General features: G+C 35.6%; 1 protein-coding gene across 6 annotated transcripts in view; it reads right to left on the reverse strand.

The window, feature by feature from the left end:
• Positions 1-13,419, reverse strand: part of GRIK2 (glutamate ionotropic receptor kainate type subunit 2) — a 445,391-nt gene that overhangs the window by 193,002 nt on the left and 238,970 nt on the right. For all 6 annotated transcript variants that reach the window (XM_074819452.1, XM_074819453.1, XM_074819455.1 and 3 more), the window contains one exon: positions 1,196-1,309. In XM_074819452.1, coding sequence (XP_074675553.1) covers positions 1,196-1,309 — 114 coding nt within the window. The remainder of the gene's footprint in view (positions 1-1,195; positions 1,310-13,419) is intronic.

The following is a 13,419-nucleotide window of genomic DNA, read 5'->3' on the forward strand; positions in this document are numbered from 1 at the left end:
ACTATAAGAGGTTCATTTACATTTTCTAAAAAAGATACCCAGGAGATGATATGTTTATAAACCATAATTAACAGCACAAGAGAAAGTTGTGGCAAAACTGCTCTGGTCTTAACATAACAAGATCTTATATCTGAAAGTGAGTCAGCCATGTTCCAATTATAGATTAGGTATGTATTTTTCAATTAGTGGAACAAATGAAACAAAGGATTTCAGAAGATTTTCTATAATTTGTAAATCTTCAAATAAAAACAAACCTTATAAGTAACTAAAAAGTTATCCACTGGATGAAATTATATTGCTATGTTACATAAAAGGTTAGAAGCACAGTGGCATTTGTATCTATGTACCTATGAAAATCTATTCTAGCTTGAAATGTCAAAATATATGTTGCTAGGTATAAACTTCTTATTAAAGAATAAAAGTGTTGGGAAGTGAATTATTTTTTGATATCTACAAATTCACAATAATGGTAACAGCAGACAAACACAGCAGACACTTCTGTAAAGTTTTTCATTTGTGTGAAATTAAAATTACTATTACAAAATTATGGTGTGGAAATTAGTGAACATTTATTTTTACATAACTAAATATATGTAATTATAAGTAAAAAATATCTAATTTATCACTGTGAGTTTATCAGCCATAGAAATTAAAAAAAGTTACTTAAAATGTTTCTTCTGATCTAGTTCAAATAATAGTTCAATTAAATTTCTGTATGTTCAAAAATTTCAACTTAATAACCAAGTAATAATGATGATGAAAATAAATGTTAAATACTTCTTACTTTTCTTAGAGATAATATCATGGTGTTAGATTGACAAATGAAAGCAATAAATTTTGCTGACTAGAATCATCAGGCTAATAGCCAAACCACTTTTTTAAGCAAACACTTTTTGTCCTCTCATATGGTGTTAAACTAAACAACTTTGTGACGGAACAAAACATTTCAGTAAATAATAAGGAAAGTTAAATTACTAATGAACTAATATAACTCTAAAACTGAGATCATTTACTTACAATTTAGATGAGAATAAACATACATGGGCAGCTTAACAACTGGAGTTCGTTCATGACAGTAATTTCTAAGTAACTAACATATACTACAGACTGTTCATTACTGTTGTGATTAGTATAACATATTCCATTAACTTTCCTGTACAACCGTATTCCTGGAAAAACAAATATAATTGCTTACCAAGATGGTGGTAACGATTAAAGAGCGATTGGACAGGGAGTCTGTGATGTTTGCTGGTTTTCCTTTCTGGTTCTCTGTCATGTTAAGGCCACTCAATGGATCCCAAGTTCCAACCTATAAAACAGTAAATTACTGTGAAAATTGTTCATTAGTTACATTTCAGCATCTAGAAAGAACACTATAAGGAAAAACAGATTGCTACAGGGAAAAAAAAAAAAAAAAAGATTGCTAATATTTATTATTATTAAACCCTATTCATTATACTCTGTCATTACATTTACAGTCTGCTTGTTTAAAATATGATTCACAATACCTAAAAGCATGTTTCATGAAGTGTGACATTAAGTGGAAAAATGATGCACAGAATGTCTAAAGCTACTCTGAATATTTAATTTTTCATTTAACTTTCATTCTTCAAGATAAACCACATCTGAAGATTACTTAAGAGTTAGGTGGAAATTCATTTGCAGAACAGAGGGCATTGTCTCTACAGAAGGATTTACCCTTTTCTACGATCAGCAGAGAACAGCACAGCAAAAAGATGTTTTGGGAAAATACAATGGAGAAGACTGGAACTAGGTTAAGTGTAATAACTTAATTAATTTACAGATAAATGTTCAGTACATATTTCTTTTGACATTTTATACCTTGAAATTCTTATTCCAGTAAAGTCAATAGGATTTTTATCTAAGTAAGGAGGTCCAGGGTTACGATTTAAGGTTCAAGTCAAAGGCAGTTTCACATACTAAGTACTAAGTAATGGGGTTTATGATTACATAATTTATTTGTAATTTTATCACTATAAAACTAAAATAGGCAAGAAGTAAATACTATTCATTTTTAGACATCACAACGTTTCTATTACTCCACTGTCTAGAAAACACCCCACAAACCTTTCCTTTTTGTTTTTAGACAAGATTTTAAATCTTCTTTCAAATACTAAGTAATATCTATAACAAAGATATTTTAAAACTAAAAAATTCTGTCACATTTGATTGAGAATATATATACGTATGTGTGTACAGATGTATATATAAACACACACAATTTAAAAAAAAAAATCTTTCAAACCGATTCCTGAGAACCTGTTCATATACTTTTAAATGATTTGTTGCAGTACAACTATCAAGTAAGTTCAGGATGCAATGCAGTATGGGTTAAATAAAGAGTTTCATTTCTAAACCTGAGAATACAGCAAAGCATGAATCAACAGAAGCTGTAATAGAGAAAAGACAAATTTGCTCTTTTTTTCTATGATTTTCTGTTCCACAGAAATCAACATTTTATCTTTCTTCTTTCCATAACACTCAGTTACAAGAAGTCTCTCCTTTGAATGACTGTGATTCTTGAATTTTGGCCATTCAGTACCTTATAAACTGATGAAAGAATCATGAAAGGAGAACATGTGTCTCAGAAATACAATTGGACAATAACAACATATTTCAAAGTATTGAAACCAAATCTTACTACCAAAAAACTTTTCATCATTTACTCTTTTAATATTATTACATTTGGTGACATGAAAGATTTTTAGGACACTCAAAATGCCTTGCAGTTTGGACACAATTAAGAAATTGTAAAAGACTCAAGTTTTAGTTACAATGTTCTGTTAATTATGGCAAACGTATTTTCTTTACTTCAAAGAAAAACCAAACTAGAATAGTGTAACAAGGAATGATAAAGATGGGAGTCACAGAATCACAGAATCATTCAGGTTGGAAAAGACCTTTGGGATCATCGAGTCCAACCATCTGTCCTACTCTACAAAGTTCTCCCCTACAACATATCCCCCAATGTCTCATCCAAACGACCCTTAAACACATCCAGGGATGGTGACTCCACCACCTCCCTGGGCAGCCTATTTCACTGTCTGACCACTCTTTCTGTGAAAAACTTTTTTCCTCATGTCCAGTCTAAACCTCCCCTGTTGCAGTTTAAAGCCATTCCCTCTTGTTCTATCGCTAATTACCTGTGAGAAGAGACCAGCACCAACCTCTCTACAATGTCCTTTCAGGTAGGTGTAGAGAGTGATGAGGTCTCCCCTCAGCCGCCTTCTCCTCAAACTAAACAGTCCCAGCTCCTTCAATCACTCCTCATAAGATTTATTCTCCAGGCCCTTCACCAGCTTCGTTGCCTTCCTCTGCACTTGCTCCAGCACCTCGATATCTCTCTCTTATTGAGGTGCCCAAAACTGGACACAATACTCAAGGTGTGGCCTCACCAGTGCAGAGTACAGGGGGACTATCACCTCCCTACTTTTGCTGGTCACACTATTTCTAATACAAGCCAGGATGCCATTGGCTTTCTTGGCCACCTGGGCACACTGCTGGCTCATGTTTAGCTGCTTGTCAATTAGAACCCTCAGATCCTTTGCTTCCACACAGCTCTCCAGCCACTTCTCCCCAAGCCTGTAATGACGCATGGGGTTGTTGTGGCCCAAGTGCAGGACCTGGCACTTGGCCTTGTTGAAGCTCATCCTGTTAACATTGGCCCGCTGATCCAATCTATCCAAGTCTCTCTGTAGTGCCTCCCTATCCTCATGCAGATCGACACTCCCGCTTAACTTGGTGTCATCTGCAAACTTACTGATGATACACTCTATGTCCTTATCAAGATCATCAATAAAGATGTTGAACAGAAATGGTCCCAACACCGAGCCCTGAGGAACACCACTTGTGACAGGTCACCAGCTGGATTTAACTCCATTGACCACCATTCTTTGGACCGTCCATCCAGCCAGTGCTTGACCCAGCAGACCGTTCGCTCATCCAGGCCATGAGCAGCCAGTTTTTCTATCTCAATTCTATGGGCAACTGTGTCAAATACTTTTCGAAAATCCAGGTAGGTAATATCCACAGCCTTCCCCTCATCCAATAGATGGGTCATCCTGTCATAGAAGGAGATCAGGTTTGTCAGGCAGGACCTGCCTTTCATAAACCCATGCTGACTAGGCCTGATCCTCTGGTTGTCCGTTATATGACTTGTAATGGCACTCAGGATGATCTGCTCCATGTCCTTCCCTGGTACCAAGATCAGACTGACAGGTCTATAGTTTCCTGGATCCTCCTTTCTGCCTCTCTTGTAGATGGGTGTCACATTTACTACCCTCCAGTCCAATGGGACCTTCCCAGTTAGCCATGACTTCAGGAAAGTCTTCAGGAAAGACTTCATGGAAAGCGGCTTGGCGAGCACATCTGCCAACTCTTTCAGCACCCTTGGGTGTAACCCATCCGGTCCCACAGACTTGTGTGCATCCAAGTGGTGTAGCAGGTCTCTGACCGCTTCCTCTTTAATTGTGATGACCTCATTCTGGTTCCCCTCCCCATCTCCTAGCTCATGAGGCTGGGTGTCCAGGGAACAGCCAGTTCCACTGCTAAAGACTGAGGCAAAGTAGGCATTGAGCACCTCAGCCTTTTCCTCATCCTTTGTTACTATGTTTCCCTCTGCATCCAATAAAGGAGGGAGATTTTCCCTAATTGTCTTTTTGTTGTTAACGAATTTATAGAAACATTTTTTATTATCTTTAACAGCTGTAGCCAGGTTGAGATCTAGCTGCACTTTGGCTCTCCTAATGTTCTCCCTGCATAGTTTCACTACATCTTTATAGTCTTCATGAGAGACCTGCCCCCTCTTCCAAAGGTGATAGATTCTCCTTTTGTTCTTGAGATCCAGAAAGGTCCCTGTTTAACCAGGCCAGTCTCCTTCTCCGCCTGCTTGTTTTTCGATGTGTGGGAACAGCCTGCTCCTGTGCCTTTAAGACTTCTCTCTTGAAGTATGTCCAGCCTTCCTGGACTCCCATATCTTTCAGGGCAACCTCCCAAGGGATTTTGTTAATCGGTCTTTTGAACAGGTCAAAGTTAGCCCTCTGGAAGTCTAAGGTGGCAGTTTTACTAACCCCTCTCTTTGTTTCTCCAAGGATCGAAAACTCAATCATCTCATGATCACTGCACCCTAGACGGTCTCCAACCTTTACTTCCCCCACAAGCTGTTCCCTGTTCACAAGAAGCAGGTCCAGGAGGGCACCTTCCCTGGTCGGCTCACTCACCAGCTGTGTGAGGAAGTTATCCTCCACACATTCCAGGAACCTCCTGGATTGTTCCCTCTCTGCTGTGCTGTGATCCCAGCAGATACCCAGGAGGTTAAAGTCCCCCACAAGTACAACGGCAAGTGACTGCGAGATTTCTCCCAACTGTTTATAGAAAGCTTCATCCACCTCACTGCTTTGGTTGAGAGGTCTATAGCAGACTCCCACAGCAAGATCTGCTTTATTGTCCCTTAACCTAATCCAAATACTCTCAACCTTGTCATCACTATACTTGTTTTCTGAGTCTGTCCCTGCCATTTCTTGACATAATTGAAGCTGGACTAATCTCTATAAGATTCAACTTCAGATACACAAGTAGCATAAAAATTTCTAAGGGAGTACCATCACCTTATTTGATCAATTTCAAATTCTAAATTCATTAAATCATATACTTTGTTCAAATTCAAGTTCATAATTTATCTTGGAAAAAGCTAACACACTGGTAATTAAGATGCTTCCTCCCCTACTTTTTAACATAGTTACAGACAGAAGCAAATGAATAATTATCAATTGTTATAATTTGGGGTTTATCTAACTACACCCGTATAGACTATAAGAACTATCATCATTACTTTAAAAAGAAACTTCTGTCTTGATAAATTATCGGTTGTTTTTGTAAATGTACTTGTATTGCTATTTTTGTGAATCAAGAATCTAAGAAATAAAACAAAAAATCGGATGTTCATATAAGACATTATTTGCATTATCTTTACTAATGAGCTCAAACTCAACAATTTATACCACAGGTTCTGATATACTACTGATATGTATAAATCCTTAATCACATAAACATATTCTCAAAGCTGCTCCTTCTAGAGAAAACTGTGCATAAACAATGCAGAAAATTCATTCTTTTCTATTTGCTTAAGCAACGTTTTAATTTTAAAGTAGCTTTTTGAACAGAATTGCTAATGTGTTTTCACTAGAAAAATTTAAATACTAAAAATGTAGAAAAAGCAAATCAAAGTAGTTTACTACATATAACTGCAATTCAAATAACTTACAATTTACTTCTACTGCATTACATTTATTTCCAACAAACTTTCAAGTTTTCCTGAAAAACTGATATGCTAATATACACCTTAGAGAATGTTCACACAATAAATACAGTCATGGGAGGCTGTCAAGCCCTCAATTCCCTATTCTTCCCTTCAAGTTCCTTAAATGGCTAGACTATCCTGGTGCGAGCATGACAATTTGAACATGTTAACATTTATTATCCATAGCACAGGACCAAAACCAAGAGTTCCCATGAAGCTGACATTGTCCTCCACAGCGGGACAAAGAATCTCTGTGAGACAAAGCATTAGTTTAGTCAAGAATCAGGTTATTCAAATTGAAATCATTCCAACAAGAGTTACTAAAAGACTCATCATCGAGTATCATAGACTATTCTGTAACATGGCAATTGGGGTGCTTCTCAAGGACATGAAATAAAGTTTCCCGACTACACTTGAGTGATTAAAAACTTGCGTCCAAGCTTTCATGTATTTAACTATTAGTTAACTATTAGGTTACTGTAGTCCTACAGAAAGTTTAGACAGACGTTTTCATTCTTTTATTGTTGCTTTGATAAACCACAGTTCTTTATTTTGTCATTGTTTTGTTTTGTTTGGGTTTTTTTTTAATTAAAACAGTTTCCAGGAAAAAAATCAAGCAATTTGCAGTCTCTTAATTAAGTTGCATCATCTTATCTAAAACAGTGGAGGTAAGGCAATGTAACCTTTATATAACTGTATGGACCAAGTAATCCGAATGAAAACTATGTGTTTGTGATACTATCAAACGTCTTACTAATAGGAAATTAACAGCAAATTGATCTTTTTCTTTTATTGGAGATTATGACCACTGAGACATAGATAAAGGTAGATAAAGAGGAAAAACTAGGAAATATATGCCTGAACTCTCACTGTAGAGTCATCATTTTCTCAGAATTGTGTGTTGATTAGAAAGTTACCTGTGTCTATGAAGAAATCGTCTCTTTAGACTTCACTAAGTGGAGTTTCTGGGAGTGTTCTGGTGAGTACAGCAATATGCTTGCTATTTTCTTATATTCTTCCCTAGACTTCTGCAACTGGCCACTTTCAGATACAGAATACTGGACTAGATTAATCTAGAGATCCTTTTCTCATGCACCTCAAGAAAAGTTTGCCATCCACCTTTAAGCAGGTACACTCTGAGGTTTCAAAATCATCAATCAATCCTATACCACTTAAATAAAACTCTTAAATTATCTTCATAATATTTACTACTCAATAGATCAATAGTACAATTTCAAAACTAAATCTCACCAGAAGTTTTTAAAAATCAGTGTAATTACCAAAGGACGGAATTCAAAAAATACTGAAGTTTGGTTAATATTCACACAAATTTAAAATTAATTTGATTTTGCATTGAAATATATTGAGCATTCATTCTCAAAAAGAAAGATCGGTACAATTGCACTTGTTCCCAAAATATTAATGTAATTTCATAGTAAAATGCAATTATCATGATTTGTGAAGCAATAATACTCTAGAAAAAAAGTACTTGCCAAATAATAAAAACTAGGTAAAAATATCAGATCTATTAAATCAGAATGAATAATAATTCAAATTTTGAATACTGAAAACTACTGCTTCTCTCCCACACTACATACAGTTAATATGTACAATAATTTTTTTTAACCTTTAATAGGTTCATATAGTAGAACAATTAGACATAGTTATGATACATTCTTGGACCTATATCTAAGATGGAGAGTACTGATTACAGTAATTCTTCATGTAAAATTTATATAGTTGACAGCAATCTATTAGAAACTTGAGAATAAGAAAGCTATACTGGACTTCAAGTCAAAGTTACTAGTCTCTTCTGCAAAGATTACCTGGATTTTTGTGACATTTAGCAATATATTTTGTATCAGAATAACGACATAAACCTTCTCAAACCTCAAACCAAATTCTCCTTTTTTCAAGGTTGTTGATCATTAACAATCCATTTCTGAGTTGATCTATAAAGTTAGACATAATGTAATTTGAAAAGCATATTCAGACTTGGAAATTTTTATAGGTTGTAGCATAAATTAAGATTGCATACAAACAAAAAGTTCACAGGTGAATATTTAGACATAGCTTTGTAAATTTAACAGTATTACAAGAACTGGTAGTCACTTCTTATCCCATTTATTTTCAAAGATATAGCATGATCCTAGTTTATTTTCTGCAGCATGTCTAAAGTGCATGTTTCCTCTTTAAAATAAAAATGTGATTTGTCATATAGTAAAGATTTGATTCTAAGTCATGCTAATCACGATTCAGCAAGTTATTTAAAAAAAAAAAAAATCAAATTTGTAGTCTCTTCTTAGTAACACCCAAACTTTCTTCAAAGCTACTACTTTTATCAAGACCAATCTAATATAATTGTCGTGGTTTAACACCAGCCAGCAATTAAACACTATACAACCATTCCCTCCCTCCCAGTGGGAGGGAGAGGAGAATTGAAAGGGTAGAAGTGAGAAAACTTGTAGCTTAAGATAAAAAAAGGTTTAATAATTTTTAAAAAATATATATTAAATTATTAAATTGTAAGGGGGGGGGGGGGGGGGGGGCAAGAAAACACAAAACAGCAAAGAGAAAGGAAAATAAAACCCAAGAAAAACAAGTGATGTAAAATTGCTCACCACCAACCAACTAACACTCAGCTAGTTCCCACACAACAGCAGCCCCTGTCAACCTTAACCCCGCAGTTTTGTTGCTGAGCACATCATACGGTCTGGGATATCCCTTTGGTCAGTTGGGGCCAGCTGTCCCAGTTGTGTCCCCTTCCAACTTGTTGGTGGGGCAGCATGAGAAGCAAAAAAGGCCTTGACTCTGTGCAAGCACTGCTCAGCAATAACTGAAACATCCCTGTGTTATCAACACTATTTTCAGTACAAATCCAAAACGTAGCCCCATACAAACTACTATGAAGAAACTCTATCCCAGCCAAAACCAGTACAATAATTCACCACCATCCCAAAAAGAATCATTGTACACTCCTCAAACTTAAAATTTGCTGAGTTTACATATGCTTTAGAGCAGTTTACTGAACATTAGTCTCATGAGATGTTATCCACATAAATTCAATAATTGGCTTTCTTACTTCAGCATGTTTGAGGAAAATAAATGTATCTTTATGAATAAGCAAGTATTCTTTCAAGTATTCTTCCTTCTGAATTTCCGTCAAAACTCTCCTAAGAAAAGTAAAATTTTTTTGGTTCTGAGTCAATCTAAACTGTACATACACAGTGAGGTGTCACAGTTCATTCCTTTAGGAATAATCGTTGCCCTTCTGCAGTGGTACCAACTGTCTACGTAGCCAAAATCAGAACCATATCAAACCCCCGAAGAATTGACAAATGTGTTTGCAGTTTACCATCTTTATATATATTTTGTATAGTAGTTAGTAATAGTGGTGATTACATCAAGAAAATAATTATTTATACTCTAGTGTGAGTAATATTATTTCTTCTTATTTATGTATTTTCCATTTACAAATTGCTTCATTTATTTTTCTTTCTTCAGAAATATCAATATGCTTGTCTTCTTTGCCAAATATCATGTTAATACTTCTGGCTTCCACAGATCTGTTATCTCTTTTTTCTCTAACTTTTACAAAACCCACTTGCTGTTTTTTTCCTAGGTCATTAATAAAGATACTAAATATAACAAGATCTTATGCTGATATGTTGGACCATGAATTACCAATCGTTTTGTATAATTTATATTCATCCTGTGTATAGGTTCCCGAGCAAGATTTCAAATCAGTTGTTAACATCTCTATTCAAGAAATGTGATTCTTCTACAGTGACAAATTTTCATATCAAAAAGTGGTATAAAATTCAGGTATTCGTTATCTTCCTGAAGTATAAAATACTTTTCCTCATGATACGACTTCAGTGTAAATACTGATTGATTGTAATTTAAATTATAATTTCCTTGTTATAGTGGAATTTCACAGTTTGGGATTTTCAGTGTGCTTAACCACAAATAGTTTCAGTGTGTCCAGAGTGACTGTCAGCAAATGTTGTTGTACATAACGTTAGCAGCACTGCAATCATCTGCTAATTTTGTCGTTTTAATCTTACAAGCTATCATTTTTGTCAAACATGAATTTTTATTTGGAAGCACATACTTCTTACTGATTGATGCTTGATTATCACCTCTCATTCAAGAGTTCCAGGAACAGGTATCTGATGTAAAACCCAAAATCACACATGGCATCTCTTTTAAATCAATGAACAACTTTTCTGTTGTCACTGGCTTCATCAATCATTGTGCTTAAAACACATCATTTAGATCATTTCCCATTATATTAACCTGGCAATTTATCTAGGACATTTTTTTACAAAATCTCAGAAAAATAGATGTTCTAGAAATACTTCACAATAACTCTTTTCTCTCCCCTTCATAAATATTTTTCTCCTCAAGATATCTAATTTTTCCCAAAAGCATTATAGATTACAGCTGAAATTGTTGTGTAGGACTGTTGTCCTTCACATAAGAAGTTGTTCCCCCATATTTGGAAAGAAGATAGGTGAAATAATAGCTATTTATGGTATGGAAATACAAGACATAATATGGCACATGTAATTCCCATCTCCCTATATTCTCTCAAAATGAATAAATAAATAAATAAAGCAAAACTGTTCAGGAACTCTAATTACATAGACAGAGAGGCTTGACAAGATGGTGGTTTGGGAAGAACATTGGGAAGATACATGATAAGCACAAAAATGAGGAAAGGCTCCTGAAGAAAGAAGAAAACAGAGAAAGGGAATGGAAAGAGCAAACAGATGAAGAGGGACAAGTGGACAGTGATTAGATGGAAAGAGAAACAGACAGTGAGGGTGTAAGGAAGAGAAGTAGGAAAAGGAGGGGGAGGAAAGAGGGAAGGGAGAGAAGGAGAGAGTAGCAGAAAGCAGGAGGGAAAGTGTGATGTAAAGAGAATGCACATCAGGAGGGAGGGAGGGAGGGGACTGAAAGAAGGGAGAGGGATTCATCATAACTTTAATATAAGACAATCTTGTGAAAAAAAAACCAACTTTGAAACAGATCTTTTAAATAAGAGATTGGCTAAAATGTACTCTCTCTACTGGGAAGTGTCCTGCTCTAGATTTTAATGATTCACCCTAGATTCAAGAAGAATAGTGTTTTATTCTTTCAAAATAACAAGTTTTCTTCAAAGAACAACATTTATTTGTCAGCACTGGTTTCTCTTTCTCAGTAAAATACCCTATACGTTCCAAATATTTACTCAGCAATTCAAGTGAATGTGCATGCACCTTAATTTTCCTTTTCCTAATCTCATAACATTACACCCTACAGAAACCACTCTGCTCTTCCTCACGTGTATCTTTGAATCTGTGTAACATTCCTCATCATTCTTTACTAACACTTTCCTAACTCCTAAACTTTTCTAATACATGGTAACTAATTCTTAATGCTCTTAATGCTCAAAAATTGTCAGCACATTTTTGTGAAAAACTAATATTATCACATCCTTTTATCACATGGCCAAAATGAGACATGAAGGCAGTAAAAGTATCTTCCTTTTCAGTGAACTTCGATACACACAGCTCAAATATATGTCAGTTATTTTTAAATATCCATATCTCTTTAAAACTATTTCTGTTGTCTCTTACATATCTTTCATTATCACACTTTCGCAAGTTCCTTTTTTTCTATTATGTGTTTTATAGTACTGTATTTCCTGTTGAATTTTATTTTCTTCCCATATCTAATCTCTGCAGACCTTTTTGGTTCATTTCTATCTTTTCAGTGGGGTACATATCTCCTAATATATTGTCAACTGATTTTATTTTCCATGTTGCTTGATGGTTCTCAAATGCCACAAAATGTTCTTAAATCCATCCCAGATTACAGAAACTTCCTTTCCTCATTTTCAACAGTTATCACTTACATGCAGACTCTTCAGCCACTACTGACTTATTTAGCTATTCCCTTGATATTAATTCTTCCATTTCCACTAGGGAAAACAGGTTGCATTGCACCTATTCTACTTGTATACAAAGCTAATTTTCTTTTCAAATCTAATCACTACTACATATTGTTATTTCTCCCCTTAAGTTTTCAGAGCTCCCTTCACGGAATATGTTGTGGTTTGATCTCAGCTGGTAGCCAATCACCACATGGCCAGTTGTTTGTTCCCCTCCCCCCCGCCCCTGTCGGTGAAATAGGGGAAGGACAAAAGAAGAAATTAGTAGGTTGAATTAAAAAAAATATTTACTAATAGTAACAAAAACAACAGTAAGAATACTAAGTCCAAAATGGGTAAAATGCAGCAGTGGCTTACCAAGCGCCATGACAGGTGCACAGCCCACCCTCCCATGGTAGCGATCCAACCGCACCAGAAAATTCTGCCACGCCGACCCAGAAACCAAAAACGAGTGAGCACGAGAGCACGCGTACACCTATATACTGAGCATGACGTCACTTGACATGGAATTCTCCAATGATCAATCGAGACCCGGCCCTCTAGCTGTGCTCCCTCTCAGCCTAAGGAAAGTTAGGTCTATCCTGTCCAAAACCAGGACAGAATGCTTCATAGGAAGACTCTTTACTATCAGCACATTTTTCAATGTTTTAAAATATACTTTAATCCTTTAATCACAGGTTTGCCACTGGACATTTTCAAAAAAGTTATTACCTATATAAGTGTTTCAAAGCACGCTCATGGCTTCTGAACTTTTTAAAAATCTTCCTATTAAGAAAACATTAATATTTCAAAACTAATACTGGGGAAAAGTTTTGGAGAAATATGTTGTTTATGCTAGCTTGTTCATTCAATGATTTATAGAAGAAAGGAAATGCAACTCTGCAGAATGGTGCCTTCTCTTAATTTCTCTTTATATTTGTGGCCACAATATCACCTTGGGGCAATAGCTGATAAAACTTTACCTGAAGATGAAGGAAAACATCGTGCTTACAGAACAATGAACATCACAGCTACATACAAACTACAAGGCAGATACAAATTGCAAAACCTGTGTCTGCAGATCACAACAATATGAGACACAGCAGCTTCTTGCATTGCCCAGGGTGGCTGGAGAAGAGAGGGAAGATGATCTGATTTCAGATCATCATGGTGTCATGTACGC

The sequence above is a fragment of the Strix aluco genome, chromosome 3 (assembly GCF_031877795.1).
Source record: "Strix aluco isolate bStrAlu1 chromosome 3, bStrAlu1.hap1, whole genome shotgun sequence".
In the NCBI taxonomy this organism is placed as follows: domain Eukaryota; kingdom Metazoa; phylum Chordata; class Aves; order Strigiformes; family Strigidae; genus Strix; species Strix aluco.